The 15,483-nt window shown below is 54.6% G+C and overlaps 1 protein-coding gene across 6 annotated transcripts in view; it reads right to left on the minus strand.

Moving 5' to 3' along the window:
* ITPK1 (inositol-tetrakisphosphate 1-kinase) overlaps positions 1-15,483 on the minus strand; it is a 180,785-nt gene that overhangs the window by 52,002 nt on the left and 113,300 nt on the right. For all 6 annotated transcript variants that reach the window (XR_004818218.2, XR_004818215.2, XM_035720055.2 and 3 more), the window contains one exon: positions 13,445-13,562. Coding sequence is in view for 4 of the 6 variants with exons in the window: in XM_035720055.2 (XP_035575948.1) it covers positions 13,445-13,562 (118 nt within the window). In the remaining 2 variants the exon portion in view is untranslated. The remainder of the gene's footprint in view (positions 1-13,444; positions 13,563-15,483) is intronic.

A 15,483-nucleotide genomic window follows, 5' to 3' on the forward strand; every position in this document is an offset into this window, starting at 1 on the left:
TCTCCAACCACCCCAACTGCCCCTACATCAGAAAGTCAGAATCTGTTCTTCTTGCCGATTCCCTCCAGTTATGCCTATGACTTGTCTCCTGCTCCGGTCCCCTCTGTCCCGGAACACCTACTTCCACGGTGCATTCTACGTTCCATTTCTACGTTCCATTTACGGCAGGTGATTCACTTCTCCCTGCAGCCTGAGGGCACCTGGATTTGTTGGGGGTGGGGGGGGTGGGATTTGTGCTGGACTTCAAAAGGGTGGAAACAATTGGACAGCAGTGACATCATTGTGTGTATCTTCAGACCCATTCAGAGCCTCAGGTGAGACGAAACTAAAATAGTACGTTTTGTCTTGTTTAAGACCGTTGTAGCCCTCAAAGCCGGTGTGCCCTGGGGATGTGGGGACCAGGGAGCCTGACTCATGGAAACCACCTGGGAATGTGCCGGGGCTTTGGGTTGGGCCCAGGGGAAGCAGTGCCTCATCTTCATGGCCACTTGAAGGCTCTGCGGAGGCATAGCAGGGGGCCGAGTGCCTGGGTTCCAATCCTAGGTCCACTGTCTCAGTCCTGGCCACTTCTCCATGCCTCAGTTTCCACATCTGCCAAGAGGGGATAACACCAGCAGCTACCACACAGAGGACCACTGTGAGGACTGAATGCCCCTGAGGGGAAGGGAAGTGAGAGAAACGGCACTTCCTGAGAGTGGATGGGCCTCATGCAGTCTCCTGGCAAATCTCACAGAGCAGAGGATGAGGCAGGGCTGAGGGAGGCCCAGCAGGAGGGACAGGTGGAGGCCCTGCTGATACATCCCACCTGCCACCCACCTCTGCCCCGGGCTCTGTACAAAACAGGCTTCACTCAGTCTCTCAAACAAGCTCCCAACTCAGGGCTCATGCCCCCATCACTGGTACCCCATTGCCCCTGACAGGACTAGGGGATCACCCTGCTCACCTCAGTACATGTGGGGGCTATCCTAGAGCTAGGAACAAGCAGGCCGGTGATGGCTACGCTCTGTGGAAAGCTGTGCGGGGTTACGACGTGGTTCCTTCTACCAAGAGGTGGACCCTGGCAGGTGCACACAGCCCCATGCCAGAACCACTGTGCACACCTGTAGGTCTCAGCCTGGAGGAATCTTCTAGCAAAGCTATGGGAAGATTACTACTGTCACCACCATGTGCATGGAAGGACACTGAGGCCCTGGGAGGCCAAAAGCCTGTAGGTAGCAGAGCGAGCTCCCACATAGGCAGCCTGGCTCCAAGGCCTCACAACAACCTACGAGGGGAAACCTCCCTCCCCATCTCTCCTCAGTCCCACGAAAGGGCTCTGGGCCCAGAAGGAGTTGGAGAACCTTCTCGTTCCTATCTCAGAGGAGATAAGAGGTGTCAAGCTGGCTGTGCTTCCCCCACACTGTGAAGAAACACTGTAGGCTGCCTGGGTATGTGTGACCTTGAGAAGGTTCCTTCACTGCTCCGTGCCTCAGTTTCCCAGTCTGTAAGATGGGGATAAGCACAACCCTCAGTCCTGTCCATGGAGCTGCTGCCAGCATCAAACGAATCCACACACAGAACACTTATTACAGAAACTGGCACGTAGTAGGTACTGGCGGCAGGTACCCTCCACCGCCCTACTTCCATCGTTATCTGCAGGTCTACCACATTGGCAAGTCTATGATCACCTTAGTGAGCCCAGCACTGCCCTGCATGATCCGACCAGGCCCCTGGGGAGACAGGAAAAAAAAAGATGGCCTGGGGAAGAGCAACATGCTTGCTTTTTCTTGCCCGGAGACGGTACTCTTGACACCGAGCATGAAGGGACATGGCTCCTTCCCGTCCATCTGTCCACTGGGATAGCATAGGACTCTTACAGTAGATCAGCAGCAACTGTCAGGCCACCCCCCCGGAGGGCCCCTACCCCCCCCTCAGCAGAGCGCATGGATCCGAGGCAGCATCCTGCTCAGAATATAAGGTCAGATCAGAGCTATCATCCCCAGCTGGGCCAGAGAACAGCAATGTCAGCTACGGGCTGAAAAAACACAACAGAGACGAAACGTTCACAGGCCTGATGGTGTTCTCGGCCACGGTCAGCACTGTCTGAAGCTGCACAGTGAAGACTCCTGTGGCAGAGTCTTCTCCAAAGGGAGGGGGAGCGGGGGGCCACGGCTCTGACATGGGTCCCTGACTTGACTGTTACTGGAGATGGTGGGTGGAGGGCACATCACAGCAGTGGCTGCAGCCCCTACTGCTCCCTGGAGGCTCTGAGGGGTCTTCTGGTCTTGTTGCAGCTGTCACTGCCCTGCCAGGAGCCTGATCCTCGGGCTACAGGTGAGCTGGCAGGGGTGGGGACAGATGACACTGGAAGATGTGGAATCAGCCTGCAATTGAGGTAGGGGGTGGCTTGTGGGCAGAGACACAAGGGCAAGAAATGCCACAGATCTGACATTTCCTGGTCTGACACTGCCCTGGTCAGCTGGATGGCCGTTTTCTCCCATCAGACTGAGCTAATGACCTGTTTCATCTCCAGAGGGCTGTTTGCACCCGGATGTTCAAAAAGCCCAAGAACAGAGGAGCCAGACACGGGCCCAGCAGTGACACAGACATTCCCGAGCCCTACTCCAGCTGATGAAAATAGCTACTGGTGATGGGGATTAACTCCATGGCAGTCGTTCCCAGTGATTTACAGCCCCTTCCGGACCAAGGCAGATATTCACTGCCCCCACTCAGCTCCAACTCCCAAAAAGCAGCAGCTTTTTTTGTTTTCAAGACATTTCAAAAATAATACCTAAAGTGCTCTCTCTGGCAGTACAAGTTCTAAAAGCAGAACAGAAAATGTTAGCTTGGCCCCCGTACAAAGATGGAAGCTTCTATTGATGAAACTGTCCATATTTTAAACAATGAAACAACTTCCTTAATCCAAAAAGGGCTCTAACCAATCAATAAGAAAGACCAACAACCCAATAGAAAAGTGGGCAAATGACAGGAAGAGATTCACACGCAGAAAAAAGGCAAAGGGCCAATAAGCATATGAAGACATGCTCCATTTGGCCGATGAAGGAAGACATGCAAATTAAGGTAGGTATCATTTCCCTGGCAGATGGGCACAGAGTAGTGAGATTTGCTCAGACTTTTTCAAGAACAATCCAGCAGTACCAGCCCATGTGAGAAATGTTTATAAAAATTTTTGAGAAATTCCACTTCTAGGAATTAATTTTATAGAAATATTCAAGGATCTATGTTTACTACTGTCTAAGAAACAAACAAACAAAAAATTGAACTAGAATGACCTTATGAGCTCAATATAATTGAGTAAACTATGGTTCTTTCAATCACGTGCTAAAATATTATGTTGCCACCAAAAAGAGCCAAGCAGACCTCCCTCACTCTTCTTTTATGGGCCATGGAAAGAAGCCAAAGAAGTGTTCCCCATACACTCAGTGGGGAAAAAAACAAGTTTTATGAGAACACATATGTAATATGATCCTTTTTTTTTTTTTAATATACACACACACACTTTTACATGCATGAGAAAGGTCTAGAAAGATGGATTCCACAGTGCTAAAAGCAGCTGCCTCTGGGAAGTGAGTCACCAACACCCAGGGCCCTGCCTGCCTGTCTGATAGAGGGAATTCAAGGTCAGATCTGTGCACAGTAGGAGGTGAGTAGCACCCAGTCTGGGAATTTTTAAAGTGTGCTGGGTGGAGCAAGCTTCTCACCAGAAGCCCTACGGGGAGGAAGAGGAGAATCTATGAGTGATTAAGTGGAAAAAGTCAAGTACTGTCATATTCCACTGATCCTAAGACATGTGTTTTTTTCATTTTCCATCCTAGAGGTTGAGATGTGTGTCATCATTGATGGTTTATCACAATTTAATTAGCACTTTCCCCCTTATTAGTGGGATATAAACTACCAGTGTGTCTTAACATTAGTGTAAAATTCAGTACACCACCTCCAGAAGCCTCAAGATTCATATTAGTATGTTAAAGGCTCTGAGAAGTCTTGCAGCACAGAACCCTCTCTAACACATCCCCCCTTTTTCCTTATTTCTCATCTTTGCCTTTCTTTTTACTTACAAATGAGCTGAGGCTAGAACTCAGGGAAGTGCCCTCCTATGGACATCTGCAAAAGTCCCAGTTTGAAGAGGGCAGGTTTATTACTTTTTAAAATTCAGTACAGTGACTATTTGGCAAATAACACAGTAGTGATGCATATCATCAAGAACCATCAGAGGATGCTAAAATAGCAGGCAAAAGTATGATGAGAAATAGGACATCTGCAAAGGATCTCCGTATAAGATAACCCTAATTACAAAGAGAAAAATAGAAATGAACAGTGGAGAAACGTGACAGCACTCTGGCCAAATGATCGGTTAACTAGATAGAACCCATATCAATGTCATGGCCTCCTGAGATACAGGGGGTGCAAAGAAGGGAAAAAGCATTACCAGTGCGGTGTTCCTGTCCAAAAGGCTAACGTCAACCTAATGTGGTAACACTGGGAAACATCCCATAAGCCCACACTGATGCAGGGCTGTTCCACAGCATCATGGTCATCAAAGACAAACAGCCTGAGGCCCTGCTCTAGACACGAGGAAGCCACAGAGAAGGACACCCAGAGGAAGGGCAGCAGCGGGAAAGCTGGTGGAACTTAATGAGTAGTACTGCCATTGATGGGAATTCCCTGGTTTGGAGAACTAAATGTATTGTGGTCACAGGAAACGTTAACTCAAGATGCAGCTGTGTGGAGGGTATGAGAGAACTTTGTGTACCAATGTTTCCAACTTTTTTGGCACATCTATTAAGAATAAAAAATTACATGAAAAACTGTACAATGTGAAGTTTAGTATGAAACCATGAGACACTGTGAAAAAATCATTAAGGTTAGGACAAAAGCCCTGCCTGCATGTGCTACACAAGGGGTCACCCCAAACATTCTCATTTGGGGAAATAAACCCAGGCGATGCATTTATAAACAGGGAGCTGGGTGTTCAGGTAGCATGGATGGAGAGGGGACCACTGCCCTGGACGGGTCTGGTCTCATATGGGTCCTGAGGCCCACAATCCAGGAGGCTAGCACAAATCCAGCACCAAACATAAGTGCAGAAACCCGAGACTACTAGGGTCACGAAACACGGGTGTGGTCTGAAACCCACCACGTAGTGTCACCTGGGAGAATTACCATCTGCGGAGTATTTATGCCTTAAATGCACAACCACATTGAATCCTTACAACTACTGATGAAGAAGGTGCTGCTACCATTACCCCTCTTTACAGATAGGAAAACCGAGGCTCAGTAGGTTAAATCACTTGCCTAAATAAATGCAGTCAGGGATGAGGACAGCACCTGAACCCAGGCAGCGTGACCTGTAATGTTTCTGGGAAGATTGTTGCAGAGGTGCAGGTCCCATGAACAGAGCACTTAACTGAGAAGCAGAAAGCATCAAGGAGTGCTGGGTTGGTACTACAGCCTCTCTGGGCCCCTATCATCATCTTCAAAGATATGGAGATGAGCAACTTCAGAAGCACTGAGAGTTCAAGATCTCTTTCAGCTGGAAAGACACTATGTGGGTTTTAAATTCACACTAAAGTGTAAATGACTAGGGCCTGACACTTTCTGATCAATCTCACCAAGTATGTCTTGGGTATCTATCTGCCCTCCTCCTCCCCAGGGAAGAGATGTTGAGATTTCTTACATGGAACCTGGGGGTCTCAAGGTGTGATGAGGGAAGGGGGGGGCAGGGTCCTGGGAGTCTCCAGTCTGAAGGCATTCGTCATCACAACAAGGGGAAAGAAACTCCAGAAAAGGGAGCTACAGTCTCAGAGATATCAGCATCTGGTTCACCAACTGGCCCGGGGCAGCCCTGAATATGCAGGGAAGAAAGGACTGGGCTGGTGGAGCCATCAGGGCCTAGTAGGGTCATTCAGGAGGGGTAGAGTAGTGTGTCTGTGGGTCAGGAGGAGACAGGGCTTCCTAGGAGGGTCTGTGTGCCAGCAGGTGAGCACCAAGCCTTTTATTTGGTGCAGAGCCGCTGAGCTGGATGGAACCAGAGGGAGGCACCTGTGGACCAAGGCTGCTCCTGCCTCACTGCTGTTATCCCGGAAGCTCAGAAGGCTCCATGAGAAGCTGAGTGCACAAACAGGAAAGTTCTTTCCAAGGATGGAACCGAGTCTCCTTAGGGGGCTGCCACCAGTCACCATGACAGCTCACATCACTCCTAGTCTCTCATTGGAGCTCCAGTCCTGTGTCCTGGGCTGTTGCAGAGCAAGTGAGGAATTTGGCAGAGGGCTGCCAAAAATAGAGGGTCAGTGCCAGCCTGGAGGTGGCAGTCCATTGGGCATGCCATGGCAGCGTGAAGGCAAGGTGGGAGTCGGGTGCTGGCCTGTGGTCATTCAGCAGAACATCCCAGCTTTGGGACGCTAGCTTTCAGCATAACTCTAGAAAATGGGAAACGAGGGGATCGCTGCACGCTCCCCTGGAGGGAGTCACTGCACTTCCATCTCTCTTACCTGGCAGGACTGGCCTGTGGGCCTCAGCACTAGGAGGCCTGGGCCCTGAGAGCTTTAAGGCAAAAGCTGAGTCTGCTTCCCCAGGAAGAGGGCCACTGCCCTCTGGGCACAGCACTCCGCCTTCTGGAAGGCAGGAGTGTGTCAGGAGAGCAGTTGCTGAAGAACAGGGCCGGGGGGCGGGGGGGTCCTGCTCATTCCCTAAGGTACCTCTCACCTCCCCATGCCAGGTAGGCCAAGGAGGGCAGACGACAAGGAAACAGCACTCTGGTGGGAAGAGAAAGAGCAGACCTAGGCCTGCGGGGGGAGGGGTGGCGGCAGTGAGCAGATGTGAGCCTGTGGGTGTCCTCCTATGCCCTGGGCTCCTCAGTCTGCACTGTGAGTTGGGCCAGCAGGGCTGAACACTCTCAGGATGCGTGGGTCCCCAGGGGCGACAGAGCCTCCTCTCACAAGGGGACCTCTGAGGCTGAGGATGAGTGGGCAGGCAGGTGGGTGGGGAAGGGACACATGCTGAGTTCCCGCAGGGCAGGACTCTGCATAGTGGCAGAGGTGAGCCCTGGCCCCAGGCCTGGGTAGCAGGTTGTGGCCTCTGATGGGGAGCCAGGGACAGGAGCAGATCCCACCCAGGGTCAGCAGAGGGCACAGTGAGCACTCAACTCACTGAGGGCACGGAGATGGGTGGGGTTCAGAGAATTTGCTGTGAAATGTGCCTGGTGGAGAAAGGAAGCTGAGTTTGGGAGTCAGCACGGGGCTTGGCGTGAAGACCTGGTAGCTCTGAAACCCTCGCCTCACTTGAGTTCCACTTTGAAATGGAGGAACAGCTCAGCTGTGTAGGAGGATTTGCAGCGAGGAGAGGAGCAGCTGCCCACCCAGGGCCTGGTCCTGAGGGTCATCCCCACCACTCTGCAGGGAAGGAGACCTACTTCTTCTTGGCAGGTAACGAAAGGGAGGATCCCCAAGACATAGCTGGGGTTCAGGCCCAGATGCCACCTGAAGCTGGGAAAATGCCTACCTCAGCCTGGCCCACAGCTGGGGCTCAACCCATCATCCTGCTCTATAGACCACCCCCCCCCCCCCCGCCATCTGAACACGGGGTCTCTAGCTGGGTCGCTGGAAACATGGACAGTGTTTCCCCTACAGACCCCCAAAGTCAAAGAGAAAACCAGGAGCCAAGCGCCAACCCAGAGCCCCCATGCTCACCCCAGCTTTAGAGGTTGTTTGTGCCACTTGCATGGCCACCTGCTCTGGGAGTTGGTCTGGGCCTGGCCCTGTCCCCTTGGCCTCAGCACTGCAGATTGTGCTGGCTGACCCTCGAAGGAGACACAGCAGGCACCGTCAGGCCTCTTTTGAAGCCCCCCTCGATAGGTGTTGAAGCATTTTCTTGGTGGGCTGATCCAAAACTTCAGCCCCTTGCACAATATCAGGCCAGAAGCTGGCTGACTTGGGAGTGACAGTTCTTGGGGTGCATTCATTCCTGTCCTCCTGGTCCTTCATGTCCTCCACCACCCACAGCTTTTGCCATATGCCTCCCACTTAGAACCTGGGCACCCAGTAGGACCAAAAGGGAACTGACCACATGTGACACCTGATTCGGGGCCACACTCGCTGCAATGAATAGGGCCAGACCTGCCGTACACCGCCTCTCATGGAGCTGATGGCAGCCCCGTTATGGGGCACAGAGGAGCAAATGATTCTGAGAGGGCTGGTGACCACCCAAGACGAACAAGGGGAGCTGAGCGCGGAGCCCAGGTCTATTGGTGCCAAGGCCTGTTCTTTTCCACGACCATGTGTGGCGCTGCTCTCAAACGGAACAGACAAGGTTCCTATTTCCTTGGAAACTCTAGGAGCAGAGAGTCCATGACAGGAGCAGCAGAGCTGCTCATTCTCTGTGGAGTGGACCCCAGGGCCTTTCTGTGGTCAGTGTCCTCTTCTGAACACCAGAGGGCACCCACAGGTGCCAGCAGCTGGCAGTGCCCACACACCTGCCCCCAGGCAGCAGAGTCCCGCTGCTCCACATCCATGCAGGCTCCAACCTCACTCAGCCCCTGCAGGGCGGGGCGGCAGGACACCCAGGACTCCAGGAACCATCAGCTAAATTCAAATCCCAGCTCTACCCCTGAAGTAGCAGTGCGGCCGGAGTGGATGAGCTTATGCACTTCAGTGTTCTACCTTTCTCGTGGGGTCACGGTGAGGAGTAAATCAGCTCAGACATGTACAGTGCTTCCAACAGTGCCTGGCAGGAGCAATGGCTCCCCGGCACCCAACAAGTGCCGACAAAGTGCGCTCAGACTGGAAAGTGACCCACTGAGGCCACACAATGCAGGGGACACAGGCAGGCAGATCTGAGGCCCGAGCCTTGACACCAAGCCCTCTTTCTGGCCTCTCCTCCCCTACCCACAGGCCTTTGCCAGGCACCAAAGGTGGACAGCCGCCCCCCAGCTCTGCCCCCGCCGCCCCCCCACACCATAGTCCTAGCCTAACTGAGGCTCTGTGGGAAATCACTCCTCCAGGCCCTGAGGAATGTTCCTTTCTCTTCACTTGCTACCTAGGTTACTCCATTCTCAGTCCAGCTTCCCAACATCCTCCCAGATGAGCCCTCATTACACCCCCATAAAACCCTAGGCAGAAACACTTCAATCCGTGGTGTGGACCTCCCTCCCCAGGGAGGCCTGACATGCCGATGGCCATCTGTCACCTCCACAGCATATGTCACCCATCACCCACCGCTGCATCAGCACTGAAAGGTCTCTGGAGTCCTCTGTCCTGTGGCCTGATGCCCTCCATTAGCTACCATCCACCCCTACCCCCCAGGGCCAAGACGACCAGCCTGTGTCATCCAACCACAGCACAACTTTTTCTCATGATGCTTTGGCCAGTTCAGGAGCCGGCCAGAGCCTCACCCAGAATCGCTCGGCCTAGAGTGGCAGAGCCAAGCCTTGGTCTTGGGGCTTCCACCTCAAAATCTTGGTCTATGGCAAAGCAGGTGGCAGGGAGAGACAAGGCCTGCTCGGTAATCATGACTTGTTGACCTGGCCTCCCTCCCCCTCCCCCATGCCTGTGCCAGGCAATGTTCTACTTCTGGGAGGTTCCTGTACTGGGTTTGAACTGGATCCAGGTTCAGTGCCATCTGTGTCTCTGCCTAAGGGGTGTGGGTGCGGCCTCGCTCAGAAACAGTTATCTGTTACAGAACCCTGTGGCCCAAATGCTCTTGGGTGGGTCACTCTGCAAACCTAGTGACTTCTGGATGCTTTGAGCTGCTAAGGTCACAAGCTGAGGCCACACCCCCCGGCCAGCTGGAGGAGGAATAGTCATTCCAAGAGTCATTCACCCATGAATTCTCCAGGTAGCAACCCACTTCTCAGGTAAGGTGGCAGACAATTAGTTGTCTCCTGAAACTCCTTCTCCCCTTTCTTCCAGCTCCCAATTTTAGCTGGGCATACGGCTGCCCAGAATAGAGCCCACACTCCCCAACTCCCTTGCAGCTCAAAATGGGACTCAGTCCCAGCCGATGATGTGTGGAAAGAGCATTATGTTGTGGCTTCCAGAACTTTTCCTTAAAAGATAACTAGGGCTGCCTCCCCCTGCTTCCTTTTCCTCGGCTCCTCCCATCCCTTACCCTAGACCCTTGGATGTGATGGCTGGAGTTTTAGCGGCACCATTGTAGACCAGGAGTCCCACATCACAGAATGACCAGCTGGTAAGAAGTCTGGGTCCTTTCTCTGGGCTTTTCCATGACAGAGAAATGAAGTTCTATCTCATTTAAGCCACTGTTATTTCAGGTCTGTTGCTACAGAAACTTTAGTACTAACTACATAAGCACATTTGAGACCAAAAGGTCTGAGGCAGAGAAAGGTTCCCGTCTCCCCTCCAAGCTCTGAACTGGAAGAGGATGAGCTCTGGGAACACAGAACCAAGATATCACCAAGGTAATCGGACGAGGAGTTGGGGGCTCCAGGCAGCAGGCAGTAGGCTTCACCTGTCTCCACAGCTGATGCTCTGCACGGAGACAGAGCATGAACCTCCTGCTCCAAGTGCTCTGCCGCTGCTCCTGGGAGACTGCCACCCCTACTGCAGGGAGCCCTGGGCACCTCCCCAAAGCAGCCTCCCCTGGCCTGTCTGCAGCCACCCAGGATCTCTGAAGCAGGCAGAGCCACCTTGGCATGAAGGACAGTGACACCCTGAGCAGCAGTGTCACTTGCATTGTTCTAATTGTCTGGGGAACTTACAGGGTAATTATGGCCATTTACAGTACACTTAACAGGGCTGCCTCCAGGAATAGCAGGAGTGGGGCGGAGGAGTGCCGGGATGTGCCTCCCAGAGAAGGTTCTCTGCATCTGCAGGGAGGAGGAGCCCGGGCTCTGGGAGGATGGAAGATGGGAGCCAGCAGTGCTTCTATAAGAACAGCTGTGGGGGTGGGGGTGGGAACAGGAAAAGGTTCCAGGAAATCCCAGCTTCTGCCCACCCTCCTGGAAGAATACCAGCCCAGCTTGGTATGCACGATAAGGAAAATCCAGGGCGCAGTGGTCACGGCCCACCCACAGAACAATTCCTGCTGGCTTAGGACCAAGCCGGCTATTAGGGTTCGGTCACACGTTCCTGCTGGGCATGGAGGGGGCTTCCCCATCCCCCAACCTCCAACCCCCACCCTGCAGGCAGCTCCGGAGCTGATGACACCTGAGTCTGAGGTTTCCTGGACCCAGTAGTGTGGGGGCTGATTCCCTCCCCTCTGGGGGTCGGTCACCAGTCCCTTACACACGTGGCTCAGTGTGGGTAACTCTTACAATAGGATATAGGTAACGGCCATCAGAACCTGTCTCCAGGCCACGTCTGCACTGATCTAAGACGCATGCTTACGTCCTCATTCGCTTGCTCACACACCTTCAGTAGGTGCCCATGAACGAAGCCCCCAACTGCTTAAGACATTCCAAGTCCCCCACACTGACCCAGTGACCTACAAGTCATGCACAGGCACTCCACACCGCGGCTGTGTGCCACTCTGCTTATACCACTGCCCTGTCTGGGAGGTCTAGGCTGTCACCCTCAGTCTCATCCACCAGGGACAGGCCTGTTTCCTGTGCATGGTGCAATCTGACCAATCACCAGTCCGCTGCTCCCTGACTGCACACCCACACTCCAGGCCCAGGCTCACCCTCGACCCCAGCCTTGAAAACCGAGAGAGACTCCAAGATCCAATGCAGCTGCTTCAGCCCCCTCCATCATAATGAGAGCTGTGCCAGCAGTTGCCATTTCCGGGTGACACCATGAGCCAGGACCCACGCTAAGTGCTCATTAGATGTCATTGCAGTTATGTCAATCCCAGACCCTGTAGATAAACTACTTATTATCAACATCAGGATCAGATTCACCTCCTGTCCCTTCACACACCGTTGGTGTCCAATGCATGCAATACCTGGGAACAGGCAGATTTCCTTGCCAGAACCAAAGTTTACCTGGAACATCCCTACAGATCGTCCTTCTCATCTGAGGGTTCTAGTTGGACCCAGGGAAAGGCGGCAAAGGGAAGGGAAGCTGACCTCATTCATCGCTGACCATTCCAGGCCCAAGGGCAAAAGGATGCTGGCATATTGAAAAGGCCTGCCGTTTGGGGGCCACCCAGGAAGCCCACGCTTTAGGCCACCTGCTGAATGCCAGGCACCCAGTGAAACAGGCCTTGAGACCCCCTCCAGGACAGCCAGGTCCAACATCCAGCTCTTCCACAGGGCATGTTCCTTAGAGAAACAAAGACTCACCAACTTTCCTGGCCAAGGTCCCTGACAGCATCCATGCCAGGTGCTTGCTAGATCTAGGGCCCTCTAGCCGTGGACATGGAAGTTAAGCTGAGGGGCTAGGAGCTGGCAGCCTGAGTTGGAGAGACCTGGCCAGATGCTGGCTCTGCTACACACAAGCTGTGTGGTATTGGCCCATCTGCTAACTGCTCATTCTCCACCACTGTCTGCAGAACATGGAGGATAACCGTGCCCACCTCTATGAGCACCAGAAGAGAGAAAGTAAGGAGAAAACTTAACCTACACGCAGGTTTGCTGCCGGTCTGGCAAGCCAAACTTTTCCCACTGGTCCCACCATCACATGAAACAACGTCAGGCCAAGTCACCAGCCAAGTCAGGATTCAGGGCAACCCAGGTAAGCCACACTCATGGTGCGGGCGGCAGGTGTGGGGTGCGCCTCTCCTGCCCCAAAGATGGATCCTCACACAGCCCTGGGACACGAGCAAAGCACTTTTCCTTAGAATTAAACAAGAACTCTCAGCAAGGAACGCTTGGACCAGGCAAAGAGAACTAGGTTACTGTTCACATGAATCTTTCCCCAAAAGCCCTTCTCACATAAACAAACACCTTGGGAAGGCAGTCCCAGTCCTCTGGAGTGGGACTCCCAGACCAGGGAGGTGGGGAGAACGAGTCCTCAGAGACAAGAAGACGTAGCTGGCAGGAAAACCTCCCACAGCTAAGCAGGAGGCTCTGGCCCTGGAGGACAGAGCGTACCCCATGAGGTCCAGCCGCCACATTACACATCTCCATGTGTTTGATTAAAGGCCCTTCAATTTGTGTTTGTCTCCTGTGCCCAGTTACATAACTCTCCTTGGCTGCCCGCTGCTCAAGTTACTCTACACACACGCCTGCTCTCTAACCACTGGGTTATCAGGACACTTCATCACCACTCTGTGGGTTCACGACAACAAAACAAACCGTCTTAAAGTGGTTGCAGCCACCTCTCTCCCAAAGAGCACCCTAGGGCTTTTATTTCCTAACCGCTGGTTAGAGAAGGAGAGAAAAAGGGCCTCCCCAAAACGTGCACCCCACAAGGAATTCAAGTGCTTCCTGTCCCAAAGGGCTTAAACAGATCAGGCACCCTATCTCCCTCCGACGCGATGTGACTGTCGAGGTGTGGAGGGTCGAGGTGTGCCACCGCCACAGGTGCCGAGCCACGTGCGTCCGTACCTTTCATGTAGGCCTCGATCTTCCGGATGAGCTCATAGGACTTGGAGCGGTCCAGCAGGGTCCTGATGGCAGGCAGGGGGTCCAGGACAATGGTCTCAGGGTGCGCATCGATGTATTCCTGAAAGGAAAACACACCTTTTCTGGTTGGAGGTGGGAGGTGGGAGGCTGAGGCGGAAGCCAGGCTCCCGCGGGATTCCGTCCCTCCCTCCCCCGTCCCCCTTCTCCCCGCCTCCCTCAGCAGCCCCTACCTCTGCCCGGGCTTCACCCGCGCTGGGGCGGCTGCCTCCACGCTCCGGCCGCGGCGGGATCACGTGGTGCCGGCCAGACCAATCAGCACCTTCCACCCTGGCCGCGGGCTCGGGCACGTGACCGAGTCGGTCCTATCAGACGCAGGCCCCGAGCGCTTGCTAGGAATGCTGGGACAAGGCCGGTCCCCCCACACCGAGGCGCCCGCCCGCCCGCGCCCGGGGAGCGGCCCCTGGGCTCTGAGGCGGGGGGGACCTGCAGAGGCCGAAACGGCGGGTCGGCTGGCGGCTGGCGGCTGGCGGCTGGCGGGGCGCGCAGGCTGCTTCTGCTCAGCTCGTCTGGGCCCACAAAGGCCCCCCTGAATCCAGCCCGCTGCCCACGTGGATCACACCCCGCACGGAAAAGGCGCTGGGGCCGGGCGGCGACGGCGACGGGAGGGCGACGGGAGGGCGGCTGTGGAAGGGCGGCGAGAGACCCGCCCGCGGCAGCCCGGGCCCCGGTGTGTCCGCCGCCGGGAGAGGACAGCCAGGACAGACGGCTCCGGGGCAGCCTGCGGCCCCGCGAGGGGACCCCCGGCCCCCGACCCGCGACGGGAAGCCACGCCAGGGCGCGCGGCGGTGAGGAGCTGCCGTCTCCGAGAATCCGGCGCTGCGCCTCGCCAGCCCCGTGGCCCCCAGCTCGGCCCGGGACGTGGGAAGTGGGGCCGGCCCCAGGCCCAGGGCCCTGCGAGTCTGCGGCCTGAAGGTGGGATGCGGCAGCCCCGGGGGCTGGGGCGGGGGCGTGGTCAGGAGGAGCCGCAGCTGTCCTCAATGGGTCGCCTCGTCCTAAGCCCTGGGGCTTGTAAGTGCGACCTTATTCGGAAACAGTGTCTTTACAGATGGAATCAAAGGAAACTGAGGCCGCACGGGATTGGGATGGACCCTGGTGCACTGGCTGGTGTCTAAGATGGGGACCACGGACACAGACCCCGCGAGGCCCTCTGAGGACAGACAGGACCCAGGCCGTGCCTGCCCAGGATCCCCAGGCGGCCCCCAGGACGGCAGGAGAGCGGGCGCCTCTAGCAGGAAGCAGCCCCAGACACCTTGACTTCACAGGTCTACTCCCTTAACGTGACGGAGAAAAGAACTCCCTGTTGTGTGAAGCCACCGAGGGTGTGGTGCACCGTGTCCAGGCCACCCCAGGGAAGGAATAAACCAGCTTAATGCATCCTCCTGCCCCCATCTACAAGACCAGTCTGCGGGGTCGGCAAAGGCCAAGGAAAAAGCCACAATGCTGCTTTTCAAGTCAGCCTTATCAACAAAAAAGAAAGCGCCATTTGAAATTACTTTTTTTTTTTTTTTCAGTGAACCTATTTTGGTTCCTAGTAATCATTTTTAAGAGCTCTCAACACAAAGCCAGAGATTTATATCTACTTCTCTCCTGAAATTTGCTCCCATCCCCCCCGCCCTTGTGTTTCATACCAGAGTATCTGGTTATGGGCTCATTTGTGTGTTTTTTTTTTTTTTTGAATGTTTTAAAAGACACTTCTCTGTTCCTAAGGGGGTGGCCAGAACATGCCAGTGGGGAGCCCTTCTTCCCATCCCCACACCTATGAACTCTCTGGGGCCCACACGCTCTCCGCCCCTCTCCCTGCACACCCATCCTATAGACATAAACACAAAAGAGAAGTCACCTTCCTCCTCCTCCCAAGATAGGTCAACAAGTCAGCTCAGTGACTGGCCCTCTTCCCTATTTATACAGAACAAGCCTGGCAGCCGATGCACATGAGCCCACAGTGGCCACCCACAGAGGCT

The sequence above is a fragment of the Canis lupus genome, chromosome 8 (genome assembly GCF_003254725.2).
Source record: "Canis lupus dingo isolate Sandy chromosome 8, ASM325472v2, whole genome shotgun sequence".
NCBI lineage: Eukaryota > Metazoa > Chordata > Mammalia > Carnivora > Canidae > Canis > Canis lupus.